Here is an 11,077-nt window from a genome sequence, read left to right as displayed (position 1 = left end):
AATCTGATTAGTGGACGAACAGCAAGCAGCCTACTCGATAGCCTATAGGCTCAGATCTAACAATCTCCAGACTCGTCTATAAGAAGATACGAAAAAGGAGACTTCAAGATAAGCCATCACTCTACTCCTCACGTTCCTTCTTCTGTTGAACGAGATTATGACTTGAACATCGGAGGATTCCTATCGAAACAATCTCTGATCAGAATTTTTTTTGCAAGTTCACCCTCGGGAGACTGATCTCGACCGTCCGCTCCAGCTCCTTCAACGCCGATCGAAATCTCGCACCAATAATATAAAATATATCATGTATAATATTTTAATATATAATATACCATAGAATAATATTATCATATTATTATATGATATACTAGGCTAGTTTATCGATGATAAATTTGTTCAATTCCAAAAAGAATCACCATTTTCATTCGCTCATTCTCAGACAGAAACCAGATTTGCATTTCTTATGATCTTGTCCCCATCAGAATTTAAATCATCTCTATGAAATAGAAAATAAAATTTACACTGATTTATACATATGTAAATTAATAAAATATAAACCCAATGGGTGGCTAAAAGTATGACAGAACGAAAAATTACCATACGTCAATGCAAAGCCAACAAAATTTGCAGAACCCGCTTCTCGTCAGGATTAAAAATAAGATAGGTAAATTACAATGACTTCCTTCGAAGTTTAAGATAATTACAAACTTTCATCAAACATCTTAATAATATATATTTTAATATTTTATTACCTAATTTTTATTATATATACAATATATAATTTTTTACAAATATTTTTTATTAAATAAATTATCAATTTATTTGATAATTTTTACTAATATCCTCACAATTGAATTTATTTGTTTTAAAATATTTTTAATTTTTTTATTTTTGAAATTTTAATTTTTTATTTTTTATCAGGAGATTATGTGTTTACTTTAGAAATGTTTAGGAGGATCATATAATTACCCCAGTTCTCGAAAAGAGTCAGGATAATTTATTCAAATAAAATATATCTAAAGCATCCCTCATTGCCGGAGAATAAAACAAAATATATCGACCCGAGTTCGACTCGTCAGGTTACCGACTCTCCCACCACTCCGTCAAGAAGGTTGACACTTCTTGACAATGAAGGCCACAAAGAGAACCGGCGTTTAATCTCTCTTCTGGCTGATAGCAATAGTAAAATTACTCGATAAACTGGAGATCCAGATAAGAAATAAGATGCCAGGTTTCCAATTAATTGGAGAAATCTAATCTCAATCATTGTTATCTTCTTTTATTCTTGTTCATTAAGAATAATTTGTAATTTGGGGCTTAGCGCAGGCGGGGCGCTGGAGAGGGAGGAGAGGGTCTCCATGGAGCTGACGGACGAGGTGCTTAAGAGCATGGAAGTCGGCATGGCCTTCCGAGATTACGTACGCCGCCTTGCCCTCCTTTCGTCCCTTTAATTGACGCTCTTTATTTTCCTTTATTTTCTCTTTGTTTAAAAAAAAAAAAGAAGAAGAAATTGGGTTTTGGGAGTGGGATGATGATACGACTCTTTGATCTGCTTCTTGGATTTCCTGGGATTTCTCAAGTCTTTTTTTTTTTTTTGGTTTGATTGGTTCCAATTGAATTGGGGGTTTGAGAGTGGATGGTTACTAAGAAAGGAGAATTCTTGGGAATTTAAGGGAAAAAGGGTGGGAACTTGGGAAGGACCCATGTTAGGGCACCCGATTTGTACAGTTTTCATCTTCATTTGGTCTTGATCATTCGCAATGGTCTTTTGTGAAATTCTATGGCAGCGGAACTGTGCGTCTAATATAGTTACAAAAGTTCAGACCTAAATTTTCCATAAAGGAATTTAATTGGAGAGAGAAGTCTATTATTTAACCTACCGAAACCTCGTTCTTGAGTACCGAGTCTTATTAAATCTTTGCTTATTTTTGATCGAGGTTTTTGTTTTGACAAAGAATCTTCGTACCTGTTGGGCAATCACATTTTCTTACTTCTTTAGCCATGGGCAATCACATTTTCCATGAGTTTGCTCTCTTTAAAAAATGTCTTTGTTTGATGTTAATTTCTGCAAATAACTCACACCTTAAGTTCGTTCCTTTCGTTCATTAGAATTTAGATGTAGGAAGTTATGGATTTGGACGAGTGAAAAATATGAATGCATTACTCGTTAGTCATTCAGTAGTAATTTCATCTTTGACAGGACAACTCGTGATGCATGATCGTCAGTTTCATTAGTTCAAGTGCTAGTTCACTATCATAAAGCTTAATTTTATCATGTTAAACTCTAGATTTGTATCTTCTTACTTCCCATTCAGGAATCTTTAAACACCAAATGATGTAGGAAGTAGAGTTATTGAGTTTTTCTCTTTTTTTTTTTCCCTCCTGAGTGGGAAATCTCAAGGTTATGAAACTAGGGTTTTTGAATCTAAAAGGAAAAAAAAGGAAGAAGATACTTTAGTGTTTACCATTTTCATCCCATAGCACATTAGTTCGGAGATATCTGTCCTAATACTGGAAAGTAGGTTTAGGATTCTTAAGGTTATTGGGTACAAAAACTGGTTTTGTGAAAGGTCCAAGATTTAGGAAAATGAGTACGAGATCGAGGAAAAATAAGAACCAAAGAAAGGGAAGAAGATAAGCTTGAGCCTCCACCTTGTGAAGTGATTCAATTTAATTATTTCCCCAAATATACTGCTTGTGTAAATAAAGTCTAATAGACTGAATGAAATCTAAGGGAACCATCAATCTAATCTAGCAGGCATAGACATATCACTTATGCCTTGTCTGATTACATTGTAAAGGACAGAAGAGAAAAGTTGGAAGAGGCCTTGTTCTTATGATATATTTGTTGTGAGAAAGTTCAAGCACAAAGATGACAAGAAATTAGTGCCTACTAATTTTCACATAAGAAAATATTCTTATCTTTTGGGAGAATACAAATAAAATTATAGTGGGGTTTCATCTGGTCGATTTCTTAATTTCCCGATACTTTTTTTGACTTATATGAGGCTTCATTCACATATATCAGCTATCAACACTACTCACCACACTGATCACCACGACAACCACTACCACATTCAACATCATCACTACTATTTGTCATTATGGGTTTTCTAAGGTCATTTTGGTCAATTTAGTGTCGAAGTGAAGTAATTTATCGGAAAATTTAATTGATGGTAAAATTTACTTGGTTCGTAAGATTAGGCTTGTGAAGCATGATGTTATACATTCAAAAGTGCACCTGAATAGTGTCAAATATTTCTAAGAGAAAATGAGGCTGTTCTTTTTGCCTTTGCATGAGTCATAGATCAAAGGGCACTTCATGGCACATAGACCAAATTGTCATGCGCTACTTCTTGAGTCATCATGCACGTGCAAACAATAGATTTCCTGGCCAGTGGACATTTTGCTCTTGCATTACGCTTCTTTGTTTCATCGCACTTGCAAGTGATCATTCATGGTAGGGCTTTGAGAAATCCTTCAAGGACCAAATGAAAGGTTTTCTTTGTTTGAGAAGGTCAGGTAACTTGTTTTAATAGAGCCTGTCATAATAATTTAAGGTTTTCCACATGAAACGTACTAGATTAGAGCTTTTGGATATGTCTTCTGTCAATGACATTGAGAGTGGTAGAGGTAAAGTATTGAATTACATAGAGGGTCAAGTGTAAAAGGAATGGACAAGATGATCAGGGATGGAGAAGGATATAACCTTCTGTAGACTTTTCCCCGGAATTTCGGGGGTTCGAGGAATTTGGAGGAAAGTAACGGTCGTGATTTGATTGTATATAGAATTGGCTTCATTGGCACGCAATAATCAATGATGTAGGCAAAAATTATTCTCCTGTTCTACTTATGCTTGGAACATTTAGATCAACGGTTGATATCTGAAGGTTTGAGTTTAGTTTGGAGGAATCATATTTTTATTGTAGTGTTAGAATTTGGCTTCTTAAGAACCAGTGGAACGATTTGTTTGTTTTCTATCAGTGGCCGAATTTTCTAGATGGGATGGAACCGCACTGGATGGCCCAATAATCCAGATGCATGAGATGAGCTAGTGCTTAAAGCTGGTTGGTGTACCATCATTGAGAACTTGTCTTCGAAAAATATATGGCAAGGTTATATTTCTATTCTTTTATGGGTTCTTAGCATGTATTGTAGAAAACCCTTCTTGAATTATCTGACTCAAACTGTATCCAGAAATGCAAAACATTGTGTTGTGATTTTATGTTATAACTTTGCTGGGAGTTATAGATCATTATACCTAACAAAGTTCATTTCTGAGTTTCAGTTGTTTGGATCATGAATCTCACGTACAAGTCACAATGTAAACTTAGCTTTATTCAATAGGATCAAAATGTCTCCAGTTGCTGCCTTTGAAATCCTTTTTCCTTATTTCTGCTACTTATTGTACATAGTATCCCAGAACATGTAGAATGTGTCACAGGCCTGGGTAGGATGCTGCTTCTATTGCTGGAAAATAAGTAATTGCTATTTGATTTATGTGCATAGTTCTTCAATTCTATCTTATATGTCTTGATAATTCTAACATCACCAACGTACTTCTTTTGCATTCCAGAATGGCAGAATCAGTTCCATGGATTTTCACAGGACCAATCATCTGGTAACAGCCAGTGATGATGAATCAATTCGCCTTTATGATGTTCAAAATGCCGTGTATGTATTTTCTTGTGTTTTTGAAATATATTTGTATCTTGTGGACGCTCTTCACTAAATCTTTACTATAGCTAAGATGCTTTCGTCTTTGAAATTATTCCAAATTTCAGCTTAAAGTGATGTTTTGATGTGGATAGGGTGAAATTTTTCTTGAAAGAATGAGTATTCTCTTACTACCTTATTTGGCGTAAAATATCCCTAGCATATTGGCTTTTTTTTTGGAGGGGGGGGGGGGGGGCATAATGTTTTGTTATTGATTTTGCTTTTATGTTTCAATTTACTAAGTCACCTAATCAAGGTCGAGAAACTTGCTTATTTGGCTTCTGTTCTATTATAGTTTCTAGAATTATATTGTTGAATTTGCCAACTCTTGAGTTGATTCTAGGTCATCTAAAAGCTCTTCCAGAAATTCATTAGAATTATAAGAGCACAATTGAGTTCCACTTTAGCTGCATCCCTCAGATAGAGCTTTTTCTTTTGTATTGTAATTTTAGCAATGAAAAAGGAGAAGCCAATACTGACGTCTTCTTTGTGCTATGTGAACTCTTAATCAGACATAACATGAATATATAGTTTCTGTAATCTTCCTAAAGTAAGCAGAGTGTCCAAAGCATGTAGTGACCAATACCTTATCCCTTCTGTTAATAGTCTTGTAAGTCAGCAATTTACATTTCACAAAAACCAAAAGAATTCTTGGGAGCACAACTTCTTCCTTTGGACTGCTTTAGCAAACAGCAATTGAATCACATAACTCAACTGAAGTGCAAAATCAGGCCTTTTTTTTAATGAGAACTAGGATGAAAGAAATCCCAGCCGAAAATGGTTTTGAGAGCAGGACAGGAACCCAATCCTTACTACCAATCCCTGAAGATTTTACCTACTGCACTAGTTGGCACCATCCAAAATGAGTCTTTTGAGAAGTCACCTTCTGCCAATTATGATTCCAAATTCTCTTGTTGTGAACACTTGGTCAGTTCAAGAACTCAAATGTTGTTCAACTTTTAACTTAATCCTGGGATGTTCTGGTTTATTTCATTTGGTTTTCTATGTGAAATGTTGCTTTATCTTGCTGATCTTTTTCATGCTAGGTGTTTAAAGACGATCAATAGCAAGAAGTATGGTGTTGATTTGGTTTGCTTCGCTGATAATCCAGCAACAGTTATCTACTCTTCAAAAAATGGTTGGGATGGTAAGTCGAGTTTGTGTCTGGTCTCATCCTTTGCTTTTTGTCTCAAGGCATTTTTTTGTACTTACAAAAATAATTCAGAATCTCTGCGGCTGCTTTCTCTGAATGATAACAAGTACTTGCGGTACTTCAAAGGCCACCATGACAGGTGATTTTGTGCTAACACTCCCCTTTTTTAAAGAAGTCATATTGACTCAATTAAAATCTAGAATTTATGCTGGGATCACATGTTACTTGTTTTTTCCCTTTTTGTTTTTTGTGGTTAGGGTTGTTTCTCTGTCGCTCTGTCCCCACAGGGAATACTTCGTCTCTGGGTCTCTTGATCGGACTGTTTTACTATGGGATCAAAGGACTGAGAAGGCTCAGGTAGGAAAATTGAAACTTTTGGGTGTCTCAGAAGATAAGATGCCTTCTGAAATGTAACAGCTGGTTCATTTATTGTTGCAGGGCCTCTTACGTGTGCAAGGAAGACCTGCAGTTTCTTATGATGACCAAGGAATGGTTTTTGCAATTGCATTTGGAGGCTACATACGAATGTTTGATGCTCGGAAATATGAGAAGGTTAGCAATTCTATGGATTACTTACCTAGCATTCGAATATTGACATTGCCTTTGATTTTTTTTTTTCTTTTTTTTTTTTTTTTGGTCTCTCTACCCTATTTAGGGGCCGTTTGATATCTTTCCTGTTGGAGGAGACAATTTAGAAGCCAATGTAGTAAAGTTCAGCAATGATGGCAGGCTTATGCTATTGACTACTACTGACGGGCATGTTCATGTTCTTGATTCTTTTCGGGGCACTGTTGTGAGTATATAACATTTTTTTCATGTCTATCATATAATTTTTTTGCATTGCAATTCTTCTTGACAAGTTGTGTGATTTAACAATCTTAAGGAAGCGTTAGCAGGATCTCTTCACATCTTTCTCACTACTCATGTCAAGCCAGTCCACTGATTCAGTCTTTTTGTCATCTGGTAGATATCCACATACAATGTGAAACCAGTTTCCAGCAATGCAACATTAGAGGCATCTTTCAGTCCTGATGGAATGTATGTTGTATCAGGTACAAACACTTGTTTCTGTCTTCTTTGTTTGGTAACATGGATTGTCTTTATAACTGCTTTTGGTTTGTCGTGAAATATTCGTTTCATGATTGTCTTTGTGCATTTGCCGGTGCTTGTGTAAGCTCAATATTATTTAATATTTTTTATTTCAATCAACAGGTTCTGGTGATGGGAGCGTTTATGCCTGGAGTGTCAGAAGCGGCAAAGTATGCCTATAATCCTAAATGCTATTCAATTCAATTTCTTTTTCCCTTTTTTTTTTTTTTTTTGTCTTACAGGTTTCTGCTGCATAATTTAGCTTGTTCTTGCTATCTCATGTGATGTCCATCGCTCCTCGGTTTCGCCCCTGGTGACATATTCTCGTCTTTTTATAATCATCGTGTTTCCAGGTTGCATGCTGGGCAAGCACTGATACTGAACCACCTCTGATACAGTGGGCTCCAGGAAGTCTCATGTTCGCTACTGGATCATCTGAATTGTCATTTTGGATCCCAGATTTATCGAAGTTGGGATCCTTTGCTGGCATGAAATAGAAGTTTTAATGATGCTCATAATAGCTCCCAAAGGTTTATTTGCAATAACTAGCATATTTCTGGTTTATTCGCAATTAAGCTTTATGTCTGTTCTTTCCATTTGCTTTGAGCAGATTGAAATCAGTGGCGTAAATGTTAAAGCACTACAGGGACGACCAACAAACCTCCACTGTGATCAAGGAAAGCCTCCATTCTGATCAAGGAAGGCACTGTCGATAATTAAGATGAATTATGCAGTCTTCCCACCCCCCTTTTCCTCATAGTCTCTGAGGAAACAATCAGAGCATTATCTATTGGCAATGGAGATCTCCATTTCTCCTTCATACCGTGAGGATCTTAGACAAATTTAGTGTCATAACATGCATCAAGTCTAGAATGCAATCTCCTCTGATTATTTAAAATGAGATGATTTATTAAATATCTTAGGCTGCTCTTTTATTTCCTATGTGATTGACTTGCAAGGGTGTGGTTATCCTGGGTCTTATCTTTGTACAGTGCATCTAATTTTATTATTTAAATAAATTAAGCTGTTCTCTTCTTGCTTTCCCACTTTCCCTTCTATAACCAGAGGTCACTGCATGGAGCTTGCTAAGCATGAAAATTTAGGACCAAGATGTTTTCTTTCTTGAAAAAAATAACTTCGCTTGACACATGGAAAGTGGGGGATACATAGCTTGGCTGGTAAATAGGCAGGACAGAATTCGAAGCTGTTTGGTGAGCTAAGAAGGTTTACTAGGTAGAAGAAAATAACCATCTTATGAGTGGGTGGCTGTAAAATTGGATAAAAAATGACGTCTGGTAGTCCGGTAGGGCCAGTCTCTGGGAAGGGGTATATTCATGGGGATAGCAATGGCCCATGGCAGACCGATCTATGCAAAAGCTGAACCTTTCTTTCAAGATGTTATGGTGTTGGAGGTCTCAGCGGTGGATGTGAATTCTCGGTTCCTCCATTGGACGGTGAAAATTTTTGGCGTGGTTCGCAAGTTTGAAGAATACCCATGATCAGGTACCTGGGTATGTTCGAGTTTTTTATTTGCTAACCCAGGATTTTTGTTCATAGAATGGAGGGTCGAAATCTTGAGTGATGACATGTACCAAGACTCGAATCTCTGACCCCTTGCTTGGAAGAAAGGTGGTGTGATTATTGACCTAATGCTGAGGTTTTTGGCAATCGGTCACAGCCAAATCTGGTATGATCTCTTAATCTTTGAAAAATCCTATGTATCAAACTAATAAATTTTTTGAAGTGATGTATGACTGTTAACTGCATTTACATTATGATTTAGATGTGAGACGTATACATGAAAAGTTTCCTCAGAAGAATTGAACTGGAAAGTAATTGCGAACCTAACCATAGGAAATAGACCGTTGGAGAAACACGCAAGATAGCCTGCTGGAGCCATATAAAACACTTGGAAACCAATGGTTGGTGGTCCACATTTCTTCTCTTATGTAATAGCTGTTGCTAACGATCCAATGAATTGCCCCTTCTTGCGTTCTTCTCCATTCCTAAGCTTTTGAGTCTTCTAGAGCCTTTTCATAAAATGTAGCTTGAGTTTACGAGCATAGGAAACTGGGATTGCTATTATCTCGCTGTTCATGACATGTGTTAATCATGTTTATGGCAAGGAGTTTTTCTCTTTCTCTTTGACTTAAATGGATGATTATTTTGGTAAAATTGGTTTGATTATGTCTAGCTATGTGCTGGGTACTTGGGCTATGCAAAACATTGTTCTAACGTAGATATGTTCCCACTGGATTTGGTGTTTAAGTTTGAACACAAACAATTAACTTAGGGCATTTTTCGGTTTTGAAGGTTGGATTCTGAAATGAGAATAGAAATGAGTGACTCCCAGTCCAAAGCTAGAGAAAATCTCACTTTCATTCCAATTTTAGAAGGGAATAGAAGTGCTCTAATCTTTCAAATCCAATTATTACTCTCTTTAACATTCAAATTTCATTCTGATTCTAGTTGCCATAAAATTATGAATTTAGTTCCACATTGGTTGTTTATGGGAAACATTTTAGATATTTATATAGGATCATAAAATTTAGATAATACCTTCAAGCTAATCTTTTTAGATGAGATCCTAAATTGTTATAAATGATGTCAAAATTGGTACAGTCATAATCTATATGGATTCAAAAAATATAGATTCATTAGGACGAACCACTTGTCAATCATAATTTTTATGGATAGATTTATATAGATTTGAATTCTTAAGGAATCTTAATCTGGTGAGAGATCAAGATTTAAATAGAAAAAAGCATATAAGAACTCTATAGACATATATTTAGTTTTATATCAATTATGTTTCAAAAAAATTTTAAATATTTATATGTAATTAAGAAATCAAAAAAATATTCTCCGACCAATTTTTTAAGGTGAGATCCTAAATTGTTGGATCGGTGACAAACTAAGTATGTTGGAGGAACGGCCATATCGATGTTTTATTTCAATTTGGATTTCGGCCGCGAATAAAGTGTGCCCTTAAAGTTTTTTCACAATCTAGGTTGCAGAGGATTCATAGGCCCATCATAACATTACTGTAATTAATAGCGCCATTAAAGTTGTTTCACAATGTAGGTTGTAGAGATTCATAGGCCCATCATAACATAACTGCAATTAATCTCTTCTCGTAAGAACGGACACAATTCTAGCGGATTAAAAAGGAAGCGAGATGTACGGAGGAGTCCAGTACAAGTCCAACCTGGCCCCTCCTACCAATCAGAGCAAAAAGTTTAAAAGACAAAAGCGAAGGCGTGCTTCCGGAGCAGTCTCCAGGAGACCAGCCACTGTAAGTCACGCCAAGAAAGCATAAGGGTGAGTAATACATTTGGTGTTCGACGGAGGTAATTCATGCGTCTTTCGTGGAGAGCATCGCACGATCCATTAAATGACAAGAGATTAATATAAATACCTCTGCCACGACTCTGTGCCTTTCGGATGTTTAATTGGTTGCACTGGATCCCTGAGATTTTCCTCCTTTGGGGATCCAGTGGTCTTTGGTAGACGTGAGAGAGAACCTTCACATGGTATCACGCTGCAGTTTGTTTTCTCATTTTTGTTTTTTTTTTTTTTAATCATGGCTTCGCACGAAACGATGTCATTAAGACTTTGGGAAAAGTAAGAGATAACGAAGGATACGGCGCTTAAAATTGGTCCCCTCCTTGGGTGATTTATCCTTTTGTTTGGGTAAAAAGCATCGGACAACCATTATTTATCCTTTTTAGGCATCGTGTGCATCTGGTTGGAAACAACCGATCCTCTTACGATGCACATGGACAAGAGATGAGCAGCCATCAAACTAGGCAACTCGGTAAATGTGCCGTGTAACGCACGGCGCTTCATCCACTAACGACGGCCTTCCAGGTACCACTTTGCAGTGAGCAAGCACATCTAGTGCATAAGTTAAGGGCAAATTCGTATCTGATTGACCCTCGATTTGTAAAACTAGAACCAAACAAACCAACTTAGTCATGATGAAGTGGTTCAAATCAAATCATGAGTTATCAAAATTAAAAAATAAATCAGGGTATAATTTTTATTACATTCATTATGTTAGCATTCTAAGGGAATATTCCAACAACAGAAGATATATTTTAAAAGAGGTTGGGCAGC

At 36.4% G+C, this 11,077-nt stretch overlaps 1 protein-coding gene across 5 annotated transcripts; it reads left to right on the top strand.

The window, feature by feature from the left end:
• The first annotated feature begins 1,046 nt into the window (after window positions 1-1,046).
• Window positions 1,047-7,992, top strand: LOC105044150 (protein ANTHESIS POMOTING FACTOR 1). Of its 5 annotated transcripts, XM_073255409.1 has the most exons (13): window positions 1,047-1,231; window positions 1,327-1,418; window positions 4,577-4,674; window positions 5,763-5,863; window positions 5,942-6,008; window positions 6,127-6,226; window positions 6,308-6,421; window positions 6,525-6,662; window positions 6,837-6,921; window positions 7,082-7,128; window positions 7,221-7,271; window positions 7,357-7,488; window positions 7,569-7,992. In XM_073255409.1, the coding sequence occupies exons 1-12, from the start codon at window positions 1,225-1,227 to the stop codon at window positions 7,453-7,455; spliced, it is 999 nt and encodes a 332-aa protein (XP_073111510.1). In that variant the 5' UTR covers window positions 1,047-1,224; the 3' UTR covers window positions 7,456-7,488; window positions 7,569-7,992. The 5 variants fall into 5 exon arrangements, with proteins under 5 accessions (XP_073111510.1, XP_073111511.1, XP_029120085.1 ...); XM_073255410.1 differs by lacking the exon at window positions 7,221-7,271 and having other exon boundaries at window positions 7,312-7,488; XM_029264252.2 differs by having other exon boundaries at window positions 7,357-7,992.
• The last annotated feature ends 3,085 nt before the right edge of the window (window positions 7,993-11,077 follow it).

This window comes from Elaeis guineensis, chromosome 4 (assembly GCF_000442705.2).
Source record: "Elaeis guineensis isolate ETL-2024a chromosome 4, EG11, whole genome shotgun sequence".
NCBI lineage: Eukaryota > Viridiplantae > Streptophyta > Magnoliopsida > Arecales > Arecaceae > Elaeis > Elaeis guineensis.
The sequence above is the reverse complement of the archived record's forward strand: the minus strand, read 5'-3'. Positions and strand labels throughout refer to the sequence as shown.

Excerpts from the sequence above, each read along its gene's own strand:
- LOC105044150 (XM_073255409.1), top strand. Across the intron at positions 6,009-6,126 it reads TTCAAAGGCCACCATGACAG|GGTTGTTTCTCTGTCGCTCT; the intron begins GTGATTTTGTGC and ends TTTTGTGGTTAG. Across the intron at positions 6,422-6,524 it reads ATGCTCGGAAATATGAGAAG|GGGCCGTTTGATATCTTTCC; the intron begins GTTAGCAATTCT and ends TACCCTATTTAG.